The following is a 21,329-nucleotide window of genomic DNA, read 5'->3' as shown; positions in this document are numbered from 1 at the left end:
GTAAAATAACTCAACCTGTTCTTAAATATAAATTTTTACTGAAAAAAGAAAACCGAAAATGCGGGCAGAGGGAAAATGAAGCGAGTTAAGGCATTTGTCCGCATCAAAGTTTTTGTTTATTTTGATGTTACAAATCGGTCCCTGAACCGCATCTCAACCAACATCTTCTGGGATACCCCGCATAAACCATGCCAATAATAGGTTCCATCTGAAACATTTTTGTACCTTTAAAATCATTAATCTTAAAAGTATTTAAATTTGTTGGTCAATTATATAATAAAAATATATATTTAAAACTGTATACCATTCTAACAGTTATCATTTTCCAAGAAGGGTTTTGATACAATAAATTCATCTAAGGGTAATGAAAATTAGATTTCATTGGAAAAAAAAACAGCTAATAGAATAGAGTAGAATTTCTATTTTAGCTGTTTTTTTTTATGAGTTGGAACAGTTTTTAAACTGTATAGATGAAGAAGACAAGCAATCAATAATATGTACAAAAAAACATTAGATATGAAAGCAACTTTTCCAAATGTGAAAATTAAGTAATGGACAATGCCTGGACAATAAATCAGTATCAAGTTTGTTACTACTTCTTTATGTTAAGTAATATTTGTGACATTTTATATAGTAAAACTGTTCTACACCTCCATCCACTTGGAACAGGGATAAATTCTTGAAAGTAGTTATTTTATCAGCAGTATAACATTTCTTATTTTTTACCATTCATGCTGCTGTTGGTGGTTTCTGGTAACAACAGATGACAGTGTTTGATATTTTAAGGCAAGAGAGTGAGGTTTTTTTTTAATATTATTTGTGAAATATGAGAATGGAAGGTTTGATCCCAATTACTCTGTATAACAAGTCATTATTATTTATAATGATATCTAACAACTGAAACAAAACTTTTTATACCGGTGTACATTTTTCTAGGACACGAGTAAGCAACATACAGTCTGATCACATTTGTCTATTTTTGACATATTGTCATAGTATCCAACAGCTTCTTTTTGTTTCAATATGTTCTGTCCATGATAATTTGGTTAAAACATCCCTTTTATACTTTCATTTTGAAATGAACACATTTTTTCTTAGCCGTATATGGTTATCATTAAAGGTGAACACCTTTTCCAAGTCTGCTTTAGTAATTTCAGAGTCCCTCTACTAAAATAATTTTTCTGTCAAACTAATACTACTATAAAAATTATCTGTATAATAGTGGTGGCATTTATCAAAATATTTTTTTTATAAAATAAGATTGTCAACTTTATGCCATCCCATTTCTAAAATTCTGTCCTCACACTTCAATATTTGGAATTTAATTTCTTCAAATACTGACAAAATGTATTAACAGTTCTCATAACAAACACGTACTTTTTTCTAATGAAAACAGCTCTTCAGATCAGTAAGCATTCTGAAAATCTCCTAAAAGTTTAATTAACAAAGTTAAAAAAGTTATAAAATCTGTTAGCTTCATCAATATTTGTAAAACATGAGCGACTAAATTTATTTAGATTTTCTGCCTAATAAGATATAATTAAACACTGTACGGTAATAAAATGGATTTGTGGAAAAACTGTCATGTAAAACCTTATTAGGTAACACAGTTACCTAATAATATTTTTGGAGCACAGCTCCAAAAATTTCTCAACCTATTTTAATTAGATTTCTTTGAAGGTATAGTGGGCGGCATATAGCTGTGCACATAGGCTGACAGCTGGCTTACTGCGCTATTATCCATCCTGAACAACTCTGACAATGTACTGCATACTATGAAAGTATATGGAGCTATACGAGACGTTTTCATAAAGGAATCTAACTGTTCCACCCATCCTATCAACTCTCTCACATGCAACATGCACAGCTATACGCCACATACTATACCACATTTTTTTTGTTATGAGAATGGCTACAACATTTTTAGAATAATTAGGCGATTTCAATTAGTACTTGATTCCAAAGTTTTGAAAAAAATCATGCCTATTAACATTATCATCAATAGTTATTCTGATGCCAAAAGTTGTTGAATCAAACTGGAAGTCAATTATTAGTATTACGGTTACTTTTCATAACTAATGACCACTACCATTACTGAAATTTCCATTATTACTATTACTATAAGAACAGTATTTATACTATGACTGTGCAAAATTCATCTTATTTTCTCTTTCAGATTCAGAAGAAATTCACAATTTATCTACCAAGTAATAGGGATCTTTATCGTTATAAATAAGTGAATCGTTTTGATGACATCAATTTTCACAAAGTTATCAGTACTATTAGTAATACTGCTACTACATGGCATAATAATATTACTAATTTCAATTGAAGTATTACTTACACAACCTTTACTGTACTAATACTAACATCATCACTTGTAATTTAAAAAGACTCATCTAATGCGTGTTTATTATATCTTTAAAGAATTTTGTGAGATCTATTTTATGTAGTAACATTCCACCAAAAACACAAATATTTATTTATAAACAATAAGTTCATTATAAACACATCAAAACAGAAGTACTAGTACCGTGTTTCTAAAACAGCTTAACACAAGGGTAATGTAAACAAAGTTCAAGAACAAGTACAAAAAAACCGATTGACATCAGTGCTGCCAACTTGACTACATTTCAAATGTTTCTAATGAGGCACAAAAGAACGCTACACATGTTAATCATATCATTCAACAATTAATAGCTATGAAAGTTACAGGCTATGAAAGTTATGTTACAATGAAGTTAAAAAGAAATAACTTTCGACTGATAGAAAAGTCTTGTCCCGGTATATCACATCTCACTTCAGTACAATTATTCTTGTAACTCCAATATTAACCTCGCATTCATGTCCGCGAAACTGTCAATTATAATCTATTTAATTTTATCTTTGAGTTTTTTTTTCTTCATTGTACAAATTAAAGGAAGTAATGTGATCATGAAAAATTTAGGTTTCCAGATTTCAACAGAAATATCCATTTTGAACCATCCCTGAATCCATTTTGAATAGTTTTGGTGTGCCATCTGTATATATGTATGTATTTACATATGTATCTCGCATAATTCAAAAACGATTAGCCATAAGGGTTTGAAATTTTGGATTTAGGACTGTTTTAACAATCAGTTGTGTACCTTCTCTTTTGATTGCAATTGACTGAACCAAAAGTGTCCAAAAAAAAGCCCAAAATCCAAACAAATATGGATTTTGAACTTTTTCTTAACTGCAGCAATAAGCCCTCATTGAGAGCTTTTCAACAATACATCGTAAGTGGTACTTAATTTCATTCCCAGAGTTATAACCAAATAAAATTTTAATGAATGAAATTTTATCTTACAAGGGGAAGGCAAGTCGGTTCAAATCAGACTTCATCTCCTTTTTCTAAATTTTTTTTTTAAATTTAAATATATTGATTTATTAATAATATTAACCTCTCATTGTAAAAATAGTTTTGCGATGAATAATAACTCTATAACAAAATAATAAAAATATCAAAAGTTTTTAATGAAATAATATTTTTTGTACTTTTCATTTTAAAAAAATTTGTAAATGTAATTTAATAGGCGTACAAGGAAGTCATGTGTTGACCACATCAGATTTCTTTGTAAAATACAACCTCAGTATGAAAATGAAAAAATAATGATTTGACAAAAATCAACAACTTTACTTTAAAAGTTGTTTCAAACTTTAGTCTCATTTCATTTTTTCATTGAAACTTTTCCAGAATGTAATATTCATAATCAATTTATAAAGCCATTCCCAACAAGAAGGTAGACACCATTCAGTAAAAAAGGCTTTCTTGCATTGTTATTGCATTTACTTTTAATTAATATGTATATGTTTGGTTAAGACTAAATAAAAAAAGAATATTTTAAATAATGATACTTGGATCTCAATCAGAATAAAGACACGTGCATCCTGCTAATTTTGTTAAAAATTAAGACATAATATATATAATGCAAATAAAAACTGAAACTCTTCTGGAGAAGATATTTTTCAGAAATACCACTGAGGTTTAGTTCCAGTTAGAAATAAAATTTAGAAAAAATACATTATTTACTGTTTGTAATTCAATCCTGTTCACAACAGATCTTCACTTGAAATCACAATTGTTGATATATCACATAGTAACTTAATGACATCAATATACAGTACAAGTCAGGGTTCTCATAATTTCCTTATAAATGCTTAATACAAAAAACCCTTAATAAACGCTTTTACAAATGCGTCTATAATGAGAAAACTTTTTTTATACACAGATCAACGATTAATTTATTGATGTTTATATGAATAACTCACCGGTGATCCAAAATTATGTCCAATTTCATGAGCAAGAGTGACATGTGACACAGCTGGTGGTACGTGCTTACCGTAATTAAGCAGCGTAACAATTCCGGTGTTAAGGCTTTTCATACTACCACGGTAATGCTGCAAACAAATAAATAAAAATTAATAATTAAATATTTCAAAGAAACAATTAATTATTTCAGGTACATTTTTGCTAGATAATAACTCATTAAGAAAACCTGACAATGATCTTCTCTTGTCCAGGATTTGCAATAACTTAAAATATAACCCTTCCCTCAATGAAATAGTTAAAGAATTATTTTTACCGACACAACCTTATTTAATTTGTGTTCAAAAGAAGTAATTTTTTTAAAAAATTATTTTTTTTATTAGTTTTTAAAGCGATAAAAAAAAATTAGTCTGCTTTAAGTCATCAAAAAACAGTTCATATGTCAATGACAACGCTTTCAGATTTTGTATAAAAAATTAAAATGGTTACTCCCTCTTTTATAGGCTGACAACCATCTCTGCCCGAATAAAAACTAAAAAAAAGAAATGAATTAAATATAAGTTAAAATGAAAAGTAAAAAAAAAAATACTTATTTTTAAGAACTGGATATATTATCTTTAATCATTTGATAAAAATTAAAACTTTTTCTACCCAGATAAACTTCTCATTTAGAGAAAATGTCATATTTCAGAAAAAACTTTACTACTCACCAAGATAGGAAAAAGGTAAATAAAATCCTAATTTAAAGAGTTAAAGAGTTAGGAGCAACTTACTTCTTAACCTTTTGAAACAAAAACTTTTTCCCGCCTATAGAAGAACAATATTTAATTCCCCAGTGTTTTAATCCCTTATATTTGATCCAACTGCTAATCAGATCAAATTTTGCAGTTCTTGTCATTTCATAACCTCCTTTAACCAAAAAACATAATTTGGTATTGAAAAATTCCATAAGGATGCATGTACATAAGCCTGGTTTTTACTTGATATATCCAGACTGGATGGACGATTCAGATGTAGCTTGTCACAATGATTTCTGTATACAGGGATTAATGCTATTTAACTTTGGTCAAAACCAGTCAAGAGGATAGGGAGATATGAACCTTACAGATCTTATACTTCAAAATTTTCTTTTTTTTGTCATTTTTGTACTCAAAGTCACATTATTATATTAATTAGATGACTCCACTACATTAGCACATCGCTTCAATTATGTATTTTGGTAATTTAATTCAGGGATGGGTGATAATAAGCTATTTTTTGTCAGTTCTCGATTTACCTCGGTATCATTAGATTGTACAAACCAATTTTTATGAAATTTTGTACAGATCAATTGAGTTTTGGTTACAGTAGATCAAAGGAATGGGGAGACAAAGTTACCGTTCTTCCTGAATCTCAAAATTTTTCTCAAAAAGTAGAATAATTTTTAACAATATTTTTCTTTCATACTTACATACTTAATAGTTTCACTCTATTTTTCTTCTAACTAGTAGTTTGTTGAGGGAAAACCCTCCATCCCAGCAGAGCCAGATAAGTGTAACTTATCTGGCTTTTATCTTTTGAACACTTACACAAGATTTGGTTCATTCTTACAAGCCGTGCAGTTTAATTTCTAGTAAAAACATTTGCAATTAAAATAGGATAAATTATATTTTTAATTTTATTGTTTTATATAGTTTAGCATTTCAAATATTATATTTTATATTCCACTTTTATTATTTTTTTGAGATAATCTATACTTACAACAGGCTGTAAAACTGATGAAAACTTGACGAATGCTCTTCTTAACTTTCAAGCAGACTAGTCTTAAAATTTTGGCTTTTCTTTCAGGATATGTTTTAATTCAGCTAATTATCAACCAAAAGTATGATCTTTCAAGGGGGAAAAAATCAATTTAATTTTTAAAATGTAAAGAAAATTACAATCAATCCATTTTTAAGGATTATAATATGTAACATATTTAAATTTATCAAACATTAAATAATAGATGGTTAACTGCCTTTTCTTACACCTAATGGTTCTATAATATCTAGAACATTTCAGGAGTGGTATTTTAAAAACTGAAGAGAATGGAATTACAGAAAAACTGCAATGGTTGAAGTCAAACTTAATAAACTGCTTTCTGTAAACAACTGAAGTTAAACAACGCTCGATAAATTTTCATTCTTGACATTTTCATGTTATTAAAAATTTCCTCTTCCAAGAGAAGAATGTTGAATATTATCATTGCATTACTTATTGTCTATATTATATTATTTAAAAGTTCCTTTTAATTTTATGAAGTACAAATGTATTATTCCTACAGTAGAGTATTATCCACTCTGATAGTACTTCATTAGAAGAAAAATGATAAATAAAACAAAGTCGATAAGTTGATTGATAACTTATACTTACATATAAGTTTAAATATATATGTATATTATATATACATATATATATATATATATATATATATTTTTTAATGAAAATAATCTATTCAGGTGGGGGAATTTTTGTAAATTTTTTTGGTCAGTATTATTCCAATTATATTACGTTTTTATAAGTTATTGAAAATTTTTGTAGTAACAAATTAACAAATTTCTTAACGCAGTTAAAGTATCATTGAAATGTATATCCAAACACACATGCATATAAAAATGTATATATGTTTTAATAAAATGACCTCAAATTTTAGAAACAGTTGGTGAATCATTTTTTGACTGCATAACATGTTCCCTTTGTTATATAAACTACTACTCAATCTGAAAAGTAGAAAGTTACTTAAGTAATGTAGATAAAAAAAGTATATATTATTATTAGGATATCATATGCTATTTACAACCATATCTTTACCTAATACTGTATATACATCCTAAAATCTATTCCACTTATGTTTATAACTAAAATTAAACACTCCCTTCTGCTACCGGTAGTAACGTGTATCTTTGAGCACTCTGTAAATGCTTAGCCCAGTACATTTTAAATTGTTTATAATGTTAACAAAAAATATTCAATTGTTCTTTTAATTCAGTTACCTTTTCAGGCAGGTTTTTTTTTGCTGGTTCATCGTATCAGAAGATACATGATATATACAAAAGATAATACATAAAACAAATTAAAAAAAAAAAATCTATCTTTCTTAACCCAAACTTAAAGAAGTAAAAATACATTTCAAAATTAGTGATCATTTATTTTTACAACAAAGATTATTTAGGAGCAAGTATGACTTAATGGTCTGCACTACATGGAATTGTATGGACACTTCCATCTTCAACTCTATGCAAAAAATGAAATCAAAACACATTCTGTCAAGCATAAACTTTCATTTGATCAATTTCCTACCGCATGAAATTTTTTTTATATCTCAATTTAAGACTTTTTTTCTACATGCAACTCTACCTCCTAAACATATTTATGTTAAGCTAATGTTTTTTGCAAACCGCTTATGCACTAAATCTGAACAAAAGAGATGCGATGAACATAATGTATCGCAACTTAATTTTAAATAGTATTCTGAATAGTATTCATATCTTATAGAATTCATTCAGTAGAATTGATTGTAGGATTAAAACAATATGTCTCATTAAAATGCGATCCTGTAGAAAAAATGCAATCGACCAAGTAACCCGCATTGTTAGTCATTTCATCTTTTTTTTTATGAAAGAGCAGGCAGACATCAACAGATATGGTCATTAGCCTGGTGGGAATTGGTAGCGTATGAAAAGATGCCATGCCTGACCAGGATTTGAACCCAGGACGTCTGCACGAAAGAAAAGAAGACTGGTTTTTTGTTAATTTAATTTGGTTTTAATATTTTATTAATTTAGTTTAATATTGGTAACATTACAAACCGCAGATAAAGAAAAATCAACGTTCCAATGCAGCATCATAACAAATCTTGCTTCTAACTTGCCCTGCTCGAAGTAAACGCCATACGTTAAAATTATTTGAATCTAATTCTTTTCCGCATTTACAAGTTATTGCTAAATGAAAATATAAAATTCGTACAAGAATTCTAAGGATATACTATAATAGAAAAACTTTACACGTCCAAGTAGGCCAGTTATTTCCAAATAAGATTGTAACTTACTCTGAAATCTCTTTTGGCGGACTTTAAACTGAACGTAACTCAAGCCAACAAGTCAACCATCTTCATCAAATTTTTACATGCATAACTTCGATACACTAATACAGCATATCTAAATTTCATTGAAACTGACCTAGTAGTTTTGGTGATGTTCAAGCCACAATTTTTTATACATAGGCCTGTAAATATATATATATATATATATATAACGAAACCCCAAATTAAGTGGATGATATTTCCATACTCCTCATACCTCAAAACATAAGGAAATCCAATTTCACCCACCCATACACAACCATGTGTCTGAAAGAAATGCCATAGTTTTCTTGAAAAGTTGGTAAATGATTTTCCCACAAATTTATTTAAAATATAATTGAAAACGTTTTATTGTTCAGAAACAAAATTATTCTGTTGAAGTGTAAATAATAGTAATTAAACATTAAAATTATACGAATTAAACATAAAAACAAAAAAAATTATATCTAATATTAATTAAACATTAAACAAAGAAAGAACAATAAAATCATTAAGAGAGGATGATAAATATTTCCGTTAAATCGGAAAACCGAAATTTTTCGCGATCACAATACTTTCTAGTACGAAGTACTAGGAAGTAAATAGGTCACCCTATTAAATTTTTTTATTCTTACAATACTTTTTCATCGAAAGAAACCACAAATGACTGATGACCACATAATAAAGGAGATCGGTTAATAAACTTACGAAATTTTCCACTCATACGGTTTCTGGCATACGCTTTCACGTGCAATCGCGTGTGCGTGAAAGCGTATGACACACATACACGTACGAGAGAGAGAGAGGGAGAGAGAGAGAGAGCGATCGTGAGTATTACGGGAGGACTTCGTATATTATCTTCTCTCTATAGACACACTCGGCTTCAATAAAGAAGTAAGAGATTTTATGAAGTATAAACGAAAAAACTGTTAAAAAGAAAGAGAGAAATGTATAAAAGAGGCTGAGAGTAACGTTAAACGGGAAGGGGAGTAAAAATTTATTGCGGTCTCAGCGCTCGACTGAAAAGCGCACTCGAGAAAAAGATGGAAAAGAGGTTCAATAAGGGAAGGCGTAAGACAAACACTGAATTATGTGACCTATATGTGCAAACAGATATGAAAACGCTAGTAAAATCAATGTTTTTGGTTCAAACGCGAGCACATATAAACTCACGCATTCACTTTCTCTAAAATATATGTATTTTTTTTTTACACACCAGTACTGCGAGAGTACACGCACAAGCGCGTCCAAATTAAATGACAAAAATCTATTTTTATATTTGAAACGTTCACTTATAATACAAAGGAATAAAACCCGATTCGTATTCCTTTCTTCCCTCCCTTATTTTATACGGTTCTCTTTATCAAAAACAGAAGAAAGGGTAAGAATAACGTGAAAAATGTTTTGAAAGTTTACTAAACTTTCCAAAAGTCGGATAAAGTCTTCTGTCAAAGAAATACATTTTTCAGCGGTATAAATATCTTATTTTTCATTCTCTTTTATTTACAGACTAAAAAATTGAAAAAGCTATATAATTCGTTAACTCACGTTACACGATAAACGCGTACATATAAATCTCAAGAATCGATATTAAAAATCCTTGCTTATGTCAGCGAAAAAATTACATTAAAAAAAAAAGAAATAAAAATATAAAAAAAATCTTATGAAAAGTAAAGCGTAGTAGTGTTACTTGTTTTTTGCTAAAAGAGTAAACGTCGGCAGAACACTAGTCGATAACACTGTTCCCTGGAGGTGTCAGCCAAAATAAAGGGACTGTTCGGAGCATTAAAATAAGGAAAAATCTGACAACACAGTTGTAGGACTTAACAGTCACACGGCTAAAGCCGCTTTCCGGAAAAGTCGTGAAACCGTGGGTTGTTTCTGATGCAACTTAATTAAAAATATTTATCATTTTATATACGTATAATATTTTTTCATTTATTTAATTCAACGATTCTAACTAAAGCGCGCGCGCATACCGTACTTTATTCGCGCGAGTGTGGCGGTACTAGCGGCGACTGTCTGCACTAACTAAACTAATGTAATTTTACAGCTTACATAGAACAAATTTCGCTTGTGCGGTCGCCAGATAGGTGTAGCCGCAAGGCTTAACGCACGCGCCAGATACCGAGTCGGCCAGAGTCGAGTTCGAGAACTAGCCGGACGAGTTAATTTTTTATACTATAAATGTTAATCGCTTATTTCATTCTACCGCTCACCTACGACGTCACAACATAGAGGCGACTACAACAGCTGTATGTTAGTGCTACACTAGCGCTCCTTGTGGTGACAAAAGGTACTATTGACGCAGTGTGCCCACTTAGCCGCTAGTTTAGAGCATTTTTCGGGGTGGGGTGCGATAATGCAAATATTGTTATTTTTTAATCGTTAACAAATGCGCCTAACAAATATATGACCTTAATTAGGTGAAATCTCGAGATACTGAGGGTGACGTTGCTCTACAGCCTTACCCCCTTGACCTTGAAAATTTAACGGCATCCGTGTCCCACATATAGAAGTAATCTGTCCGAGTTTATTCAAAATCGGTCCAGTAGTTCTGGAGATATAAAAGGTGATTTAGAGAAGGCGACATCTAACACACACGTACGTAAGAACATCCGGAAAATTTCCATTCGGTGTTTTGCGTTCCTTAGGCGTCAAAACGTCAAGATCCGGTGAAAACCGCATATGCCCGAATTGGTCGGATTAATATTTTCCGTTCTAGAGCTATAGCGCAATCTAGACGGGAAGGTAAAATTTTATGCGGATGAATCTCTATTCTTGCTTCATTTTCCCCTGTCCACCGTTTTAAAAAAAATAAGTTTGAAAATTTTACCTATGAAAATTCCAAAACGGTGGCCATTAAAATCTTTTAGTCGTTAATATCATCTTTAAAATTAGTTTAACCGAATTACGTTCTATTAGATAAATGTTAAGTTTTTAATGTAGACAAAATGGCAACTCATTTGTTAATAAACTGCTTCGCCGGTCGATAAGCAGCTGAGATATGCTAAAATTATTAAAGCGGATAGAAAAAATTATGCGGTCTGACAACTTTGTGTCTGTTTACAGTTCCATCGTTAATTGAATTAAAAATAATTAATAATAATTTTTAATAGGACACGCACAAAATAGACAGACCGCTAAAAATTTGTGACCTACTCGAAAACTTCACTTTTACAAAATTAAAATTTTGTTTAATAAAATATCATATTTTAAAAAAACGTTTTAGAATTTTTAAATTTATTTATTTTTTATAAGATCTTATCGGATAAATTTATACCAAATTTCATTAAAATACCACCATCTGTTCTTAAGGTATTAATTTTCATTTAAAAGTACCACAAAATGAAGGCCAAAAAGAAAATAAAGCCGGATAGGCCGTTTGTCCGCATGAAACGTTTTGCTTACTTTGATGTCCTGAAATCAGTCTCTTACGTTTGACCGACACCTCACAGGACAACCTGTCTACTAGTCGAATTGTATTTTGTTGATGTGTTAGAAACATTAAAATCTTAGGAAGTTCTGCTCGATATTTTTTCTGTCAAAACTACGTGTGCTCCTATTTTATTGTAAAAGGTTATCGTAAAACAATTGAAAAAAATAAATCTGAATTTATAATTAGTCGACTTAGTATATATTTACAAACATTTGATACACGTTTTTGTTTTGAAAATTGTTTATTTTTAAAATACAACAAAAAAGGTTATAAGTTTATAAACGTATGGTTTATAATTAATAAATACAGAGTATAAAATATATTTAGAAATTTTAAAGCCGATACTAAAGCTAAAAGACCCGATTATAGTAAATTTCGTTTAAAAAGTGGATTATATAAATTTTTTATTCTGATCGACATATAATAATACTAAAATATGTATACAGCGTGGGCGGAAAGTCACCGAACATACGGTATTTTCGTTGGGGTCGGTTTGCAACAGTTTTCTATAACATCACACACTGAATAAAATATATCGTGCTAAAATGGCTGACACGGTAGTTACAGCATGGAGAAGCGGTTTGTGACAAGCAAGGGTTCATGAACGACAACATACGAATCAAACGATGAAGCTAATTAGCGGTAAAGCTTTAATAACCCGCCACCACGAAAAGCAACAATGTCGGCTTGGGAAAAACGTGCGTTTGAATTAGGCATTTTTATAGATAGGCCGTGGAGCGGACGAAAGTTAACGCGGTTAGAAACATGTGCTGCCATTGTGGTTTCCGTTGAACAATCCCCTTATGAAATCGACTCGTAAACGGTCAGCTGGACTTCGTATACGGCGGACGACGATGCAAGACCATATGAAAAAGGACTTGAAAGTTAGGCCATTTCGTCCGATGTTTATCGATGAACTCTTAGTTGGAGAGGTGGAACGTCGCGCTGCATCTTGCCGGACTTTATTAGAAAAATTCCCCGCTGCAGTGCAGCGTGGAAAGGTACTTTTTAATGACAAATGTGCAATCTATCGCAGTTCGCGTGCCAGAAATGCGTTATTTTAGGCGAAAGAAAATCCTTATCACGCGACAGAGTCGGAAAGAAATTCACCGCATGTCATGATGCGGGCTGGAATGACAGCTCGTCATTTGTTAGCTCCTTATTTTTTTGACGGGCCAGTGAATACGCAAATTTATTTATAGATGTTAGAGGAACGCTTAACACCGCAGCTTCAAGAGAAAGATATCGTGGAACGAGTACGTTGCAGCAGAATGGAGTACCTGCACGTTTTGCTCTATCAGTCCGCGCGTTTCTAAATGAAAAATTTCCAGGACGTTGGATCGGCCGCGGTACTGCAGCGTTACAGGCTCCGTTATCATGGCCACCACGAAGTCCTGATCTCATCATACCAGATGATTTCATTATGGAGAATTATCAAGGCGCACGTATCTGCACGTCTCTACACCGCAAATTAAAAAATGCATGACGCTGTGAGGAACGCCTACCGTAGCGTAACACCAGAAATGCTCCGTCGCGTGTCTCAGAGGACGTGGCGATGTATGTAGTTGTGCGTGCAACATGAGGACGGACACACAGACCCACTGGACCATTAAAATTAATACTACGCATCGAGTGAATAAATAAAATAATTCATTATTATATCGCATTTTTCATTACAAATTTTTAGTTACAAATACGCACTCGTTACAAATTTTTATTTCTAACTTTAGGGGGAAATCGTGAAAAACAATGGTGAAACCCGATTTTCGGTTAATATCTTCGTTAGCGAGTTACAAGCATTCAAAGTTGCAATGACGGAAAAATCGTGCTAACAATAATATCACATTATATTATCACTTTACGATCCACGGATAAAAAACGGTACGTACTACTCGATAATTTGTCTGGACAGATTAAGAGAAACCGTGTTCAGAGCACCCATTAGACAATCTTTTTTTGTATAACTATAAAATAAAAAATAGATAATTAATTACACGAGGAACAAAAAAGATTTTTTTTTGTCCCAGGAAAAAAAATATATGATTCTGACAGTATTTTTTCTCCGAATTCAAATATGATATCGGTTTTCTCCTTTAACGCAAGTTTCCGAGAGACAGGCATTTATATCTTCAAACATTTTAATCTTTCTGCATTCTTAACTACACAATATTCAAATATTTTACTCACCTACAAAGTAAGAAATGACGACTTTCTGCTATATTTCGCCTATGGGGCATCCCTTTTGATGGTCCAACAATAGTCGGCCAGCATATTAGGATTCCATTTGCCTTGATACCTCTTTTCCATAACTGAAATCTCCTGATGAAAGTGTTCCCCGTGCTCATCGCTCACTGCGCCAAGATTTTCGGGGAAGAAATCTAAGTGCGAGCGCAGGAATTGTACTTTTAAGGACGTATTACAACCAAATTTTTATAAGATGTTATAAGATCGTTGACAATATCACGGTAATTTTCCGCCTTTCGATTTCCCAAAAAACTCTGAATAACCTTTTTAAATAATTGCCAAGCTGCTTTTTCCAGTGGATTCAATTATTCCTCAAACTTTGCATTAGCGATCGTATTTTTGGATTCACAAATATTCTTTCTTTAAGTTTTGCATCACTAATTTTAGGAAACTTCTGTTTTTAGTATATGAAACCAAGTGTCCATGGACTTGACGAAATTCTTCATTAATCTTAGTTTGATATGTAACCGAGATAGATACACATTTTTTAGGATTACACAACGAGTCATGTTTCGCATTTTTCTGTTCAGGAATGAGTGATTCGCGTTTACGCCATTCTTTTCTAATGAAATGGTTTTTTTTTTATTCCTACTATTTCATTCACACAAAAAACAACAGTACTTTGTGTACTGCAGACCAAGAATAAGTGCAAGTACCTTCAAACTAGCACAACTATTCCATTAATACAATGCATATTGAAGCTTTTCCAAAATAAATTTAAAGTTTTCAAATGTTTCTTTCACACTAGCAGAGTGAGCCACAGGTACTGACGGGAATTTATTGCCGTTATGCAGAAGCACAGCTTTTAAACTAACTTTAGAGGAATCGATGAACAAGCGCCATTTTGTTGGGTTATGTTCATTACAAAGCGTCTCCATAAGAGAAGAAATGTCATTACAAAACACTAAGCCATTTTCTTCAGAAAAATAGGGTTTAAATTCAGAATGACGATTACTATAAGTACAAATCTTTATATTCTTTTGAAGAAGATTCCATCCTTTTAGCCGGGAAGCAAGTATTACAGACTGTTTTTTTGGGTAACTTTAAATCTCGTATGAGATCGTTAAGATTTTCTTGAGTCAGTAAATGAGGCTCAGATGAACCGCTTTGTATATAAATTGTATCACCAGAATCTGTTTTCTTTTCTTTCTTACTTCCAACAGACAATGAGCTCTCTTCATCTAATGTCACATGTTCTGGACGCTTTGGTACGGGCGATTCTTCGCGGCGTGGAACCGGTCTCATTGCAGATCGCAAGTTAGGGTACACCACTGTACGTTTTGATTTTGAAGTAATAGCTTTTTGTTAAGCAGAAATAACAGTCAGAGAGTGATATTTGGATTCCTTCCAAACGATAAGGATTGCAAATGACATGTGGCGTGCGCCATTCTTAGATGCAGTGAGAATCCTAGAACACAATAAACAACAGATGTGTGGGGCCCAGGCCCTTGTTCGGTCCCCGACTTTATACCCAAAATAAAGTTCACAACAAGTTTTTACTAATGAATTACGGTTTCGGCTTTGGGACTTGAGCGTCAGTTCACCGCACACATACTCTAGGCATTTTGTAAACTAACGACTAATTAAAAGAATAAAGTTGTAAATATGTAATACACAATAATTCAGACGCACAAAGCACTCACAATGACGTGTTTACTGGTTCACTACTATCTCACAACCGGCATCTCTGATGAATATGTGATACACTAGATCACGTTTGTACATACACGTCTTAAACTGCACAACAGTAGCAACGCTACCCTTTGAGTCATCTCATTTGGTTTCATCATATTTACACCGCTCTAGGAACGTTTACTTGAAAATGGACGAAAAAAACATTTTAAAATATTTAAAAAGATTAAAATAACAAAAAGACTGCGGGTGATGGAGAAATTTCGATTACTTATTTGAAAATAGGATAAAAAAACCGCATTAAGTACACCTACTGATAGTCGTGAGACAAAAATCACGTTGACTAGACTTATTAAAAAGAAAAAAAATTATAATAAAATAATTATACGAATAAACTAAAAATATAAAAATAACTAGAAAGTATCGCGGTTTGGAAAGCGTTAATGAAATTATTCAAACGAATTTGAGCACATATTATGTACTTATTGAATAGAACGTAAAAATTGGGAGTTTTTTTTTAATAACTTTTTGTTATTTAAAAATTCATCGACAGTCTTATATTGTTTCCGTAAAATAAGATCGTTTAATTGTATTATAAATATCGGAAGAAGAATTTATTAAAAACGCTGTTCTGCTGTCTGGTCTGATAGAAGCGGATATTAAAGATCAAGGGACAATATGCCGATTATTAATTTCACCTCTATAATTATTACTCGGCATTTATATATTAGGCCTGACGGTAAAGAACCGATCTTCAGCAGATTTAATTGAAGTACATCGTTTTTTAAGAACACGTATAATATAAACGTCCATCGTAAAAGTCATATTTCGAAGGAAATATTTTAGTAGTTTTTATTTTTTTTAGAAAGTCTAAAATTTAACTTTTTTTGTTCAAGAAGATAAGGTGGAGTAACAGCAGTTAAAAATGATATACTGTAAATAGTTATTTATTTCCTTGAGACACAAAGCTAAATAGTTCACATGCTATCTGCCCTTTTTTTTAACCGTTTTAACATCTTGGATTATAAAACATTCTTCACTGACATACTAAGAAAAAAAAATTACTTTCTTAAAGGATAATTTTTTATATTATAAATCAAAATATACGGTTTCAAAAACAATTTAAAAACGTACTAAAATATGAAAATATAAATTTCATTATTATTATTATTATTATGTTAATTTTAAATAACTCGATTCAGGAAAAACATAGTTTAAAACAAACCATATAAATATATATTTTTTAATACTAAAATTATACACATATAGAGCGTTTCATTTTAATCGCTCCTAGACGATTTTTCCGAAAATTACACGCAATACAAAAAACGACCTAAACAAACGTTACTCAGATTGGAGGAGAACACCTCATGGTGACCTTGGACTTGAACTTGACCTTATTTCAAGATTAACACGACTTTTTCAAGCGGAATGACCTATTTTTGACCCCACCAGTGAAAAGAGCAGAAAACTTTTCATACAAATTCTGAAAAATTTTCACTTCGACTCGCTCTTTTATAATTTGTAAAATTAATAGTAAGAAAAATGAAAAAAAGTAATGAGATGAAGTAGGGTTTTTGAAAAAGTTGTTAAAACTTTCAATTCTGCTTCTAAAATAAAATTTAGAGATCGGTGAATGTCTCTACAGGGCAAAGAAAAAGAATGTTTTAAGTTTACTTTAAATAAAATATATTTTTTCGACTGAAAATAAAACAATTTTACAAGTCAGATAGAAAAAATAGAAACCACACGAAACTCGGTCGACGATTTGTATAAGTATACGGTTTTAAAAAATACAAATAAAAGCTTACCCCGTTTTTTTCACAAACTCCTCCAGCATTTTTAAGATCACCGGTCCACGCCAGACCTAGCGTTCCCATCTCGAAATCACGATATGTAAACATATACGCCAGGCAAAATGAATCGTAATCTTCCTCTGAAAAAAAAACAAAGCGAACAATCAGTGATTATTATATAAATGTATACTGTCTGATTAAAATATATGCATATTACTTTTTTTTTTGTCTTCAGTCATTTGACTGGTTTGATGCAGCTCTCAAAACAAAACAAAATGTGTAAACAAAATCACAGCTGATTAAGTACAAATTTCTTTGAATTATATTTAACAGCTAAAACATCTGTATTTTATAGCTAAAACATCTTATAGCCCAGATAGACTTAAGACTATGCAAACAAAAAAAGTCGAAATAACCAAATACACAGAAAATAATATCCCTACATAATGACCAAAAAATTCTTTGTTAGGTTAAATATTCACTTAAATCGAGGTACTTTTGTGTGATCGTGTCGTGATTGAGCTGCCCCTTTCACCAAATCGTAAGTAGAGGTTATGTTTTATATGAGAGATTGTCATAAAAAATATTAATTTTTTATAATTATTATTTAACTATTTTATTAACTAATATTTTACTTATTTATTTAAATTCATGTATTTAGTTAATATTATTAATTTTTAGCCACTTTTCAATACTGTCTGCCCTGTGTCTAATTGTTGTCGAGCTGCAGCTATGAGAACCATGAGAGATAGATGAAAAAACTTTAAATACATTTTTTTGGCCTTTTCAAAATGAAAATTTTCGTTATTAAACTTTTTGTCCTTTCTGTCACGGTTTTCTACCTAGAGCTGTGAGAGCCATAAGAGGTTATAATCTTATCGCTTCCTTCTATTCCAGTGAAAACCGAAATAATGCCTCGCAGCAAATCGAATTTGGGCCGTCGCACTCGCCGCACAGAAGGATCAAGAAGACGGCTTTCGAATATGACCGGGGAAGAGCAGGCATCCGTTCGAGAGAGGAACAGACTAAGCACCATCCAGATACGTAACGTGGAACCGGCAGAAAGACGAGCAGCCAGGCTTGAGGATGCACGATTGCGAGCACGTCAGTCGCGTTCTGCAGCAACAGATTTGGTTCGTTTTCAACGAAATGAACGCGACAGGGTGGGGATAGCTGAAACACGAACCCAACGAAGAGCCGATCTGAATCTGCAATATAATCGTCTTGCGTTCCGGTTCAATCCAGCTGTCGATTATAGTTCAAGTCGGCATGTTGTCATCGGCTAGATGAGTCATGTCTGTACCTACTGCCAGGCTCTAAAGTTTAATAATGAAACGAAAGGGATGTGTTGCGCCGGCGGAAAAATCAAATCGCCTCAACTTGATGCACCACCAGAGCCATTGAAAACTCTACTTGCTGGATCTACCGCTGAATCGAAGCATTTCCTATCGAACATCAGGAAATATAACTCCTGCTTCCAAATGACGTCATTTGGTGCGGAAATCGTGACTACTCAATTCATGCCAACTTTTAAAAGGGCAAATATATCACAAAGCCGGCTCCCTGCTCCCGTTCACAGATAGCGACCGTAAATTCCTTCAAATGTACTTCATCGGTGATGATAGAGATGAAGTCGATGCACGTTGTGGAATACATACCTCGCTAAGAAGATCCATTATTTCGCAGTTACAGAGGCTCCTTCACTAAAGGAACAATTTGGTGCGTTTGTTCAAAACGGCAATCGATATGATGCCATCAGATACCCACAAGATTGCCATTCAAGCAGACAAAACGCCCGCTGGAGAACATGTCCGGAGATATAATGCTCCAACTATAGACGAAGTAGCAATTGTCATAGTCTGAGATCAGTTCCAACCTAGAGATATTGTTCTCCATCGAAGAAACGATCGATTGATAAACGTCGCGGAAACTTCGCTGTGCCACAGCGAAGCGTGGCAGGGCCGGTAGTATATATATATATATAAGCCCTACATTTTAACGCAAAATTTAAACTCTAAAATAAAAACAGTTACCGGAACGCTTACACGCGGCAGAAACGACGATAACAGCGGGACTGAAAAATAATAATTAAAAAATAAAAGAGAATTTTAAGAAATATTATAGGACCTAAACGTAAAATTAATTAAAATAACTTAAGATGAAATTAAAAATCTACCAAAATTTGAAAAAAAAGCTCCATTAAGAAAAGGAAGATTTTAACTGACATTTAAAAAAGAACGGAGGACAACAGATTAAGATAAAGAATCTTTAATTATCTTTCTAAATTAAAAACCGAAAATAACTGATGAAATCGAAAATATTTAAGAGAATTAAATATTAAATAAGAAGAAATTTTAGACAGATATTCTCATAAATGGAATTAAAAATATTTAGGAAAAACGGGGAAGAAAGTTTTACCGAGAGAGAGAAAAAACAAAGACGAAGATAATAAAAGAGTACTGGCAGTAAAGGAATCGAAACGCATACCAAATTTGCTTTTTAATGCGCTTCATAGAACGGTCCGGTGGTATTGTAAGGCGAGTATATAACGTTAACGTAATATCATATAATTATCTCGGAAACATAATCGAACATTCGCGTTCAGAAGTCGTTTATTATTCAGAATTATATATTAAAAGCGGCTTTTGGTAAACCCCGATTATTTTACACCGAAAGCACCGAAAATTTCTGATGTACTATCCTTCAGATTTGCATAAATACTTAATAATTTACTTAATTACAAATGAAAACGAGTCTTTAGTGTAACGCATTCGAAATTCCTAAAATTAATTCGACGCTTTTAAGAAGACGATTATCACAATAGAACACAAAATTAATTTTGTTTGTTATTCTATCTAAAATATTACGTACGATTCCATTTAAGAAAATTTTACGTTTGGACAATTGAAAACAGAACATATCTGTTATCCGAAAAATGTTAAAAATCTTGTTTTTTGAAAAAAAAAATTATTTTTTTCAGTTTTAACTGTGTAATTTGAATTATAATTTATAATACTTCATTAACCAGTATTTCGTTGTGATCATTTTTCTTTCATCCTACTAATTACAACGTGTATAAGGAATGATAAAAGAATAACGCTGTTTTTTCGACAAAGTTCATATTTCTTCTATGCGATGGTAGCACTCCTGTAATGTATATCGATATTTTCATCCGTATTAGATGCGCAGTTCAAATTTAAAGACGAATAATTCGGCCGTATTTAATTACGAATGTCGATTTATTTTATTTGAATACGACGGAACAAAGGATTTGACTAAATTTTGCGTTAAAAACGGAATAAAGTGCAGTAAAACGGTGAAAATGTTACAGAAGGCTTTCGACGAGAATGTTACGTCAACACCAAAGGTTTAGTAGCGGTACAAACGGTTTCAAAAAAGCAACGAAGACGTCGAAGACGACAAAAGGTTTGGACGTCCTAACACGTCAATAATCGATGAAAATATCCACAAAATAAAGGACACGGCGATCAACAATCGTCGAATCACTGTTAGAGAAGTCGCCAAAGAAGCGGGAATCTCTTACCGCTCGTGCGAAACAAATTTGACCCTCGATTAGGGTGCGAAACGAGTAACATAAAACTTTATTTAAAGATCGTTCAATTTTCAACAAAAGCGACAACGGAAAAAGCCACAGAAAAATTTTTTAGCTGACATCGCTGACGACTCGGAATTATACAAAACGTGTCGTAATAGGGGACGAAACCCGATCGTACGGTTATGATATCTAGCGAAGGTCCAATCGATCCGTCGGAAGCTTCCTGAAGAACGAAAACTGAAAAAATGCACACCGGGTTTGACAGAATATTAAGCTTCTGCTTATCATTTTTT

The 21,329-nt window shown here is 32.1% G+C and overlaps 1 protein-coding gene across 1 annotated transcript in view; it reads right to left on the bottom strand.

The window, feature by feature from the left end:
• Positions 1–21,329, bottom strand: part of Kul (Kuzbanian-like) — a 383,998-nt gene that overhangs the window by 41,799 nt on the left and 320,870 nt on the right. The window contains exons 6-7 of the mRNA XM_075375246.1: positions 17,496–17,620; positions 4,294–4,422 (exon numbers count right to left, since the gene is read on the bottom strand). Coding sequence (XP_075231361.1) covers positions 4,294–4,422; positions 17,496–17,620 — 254 coding nt within the window. The remainder of the gene's footprint in view (positions 1–4,293; positions 4,423–17,495; positions 17,621–21,329) is intronic.

Source organism: Lycorma delicatula, chromosome 9 (genome assembly GCF_047948215.1).
Source record: "Lycorma delicatula isolate Av1 chromosome 9, ASM4794821v1, whole genome shotgun sequence".
Lineage (NCBI taxonomy): Eukaryota > Metazoa > Arthropoda > Insecta > Hemiptera > Fulgoridae > Lycorma > Lycorma delicatula.
Note: the sequence above shows the minus strand (reverse complement) of the source record. Positions and strands in the feature narration are given on the sequence as shown.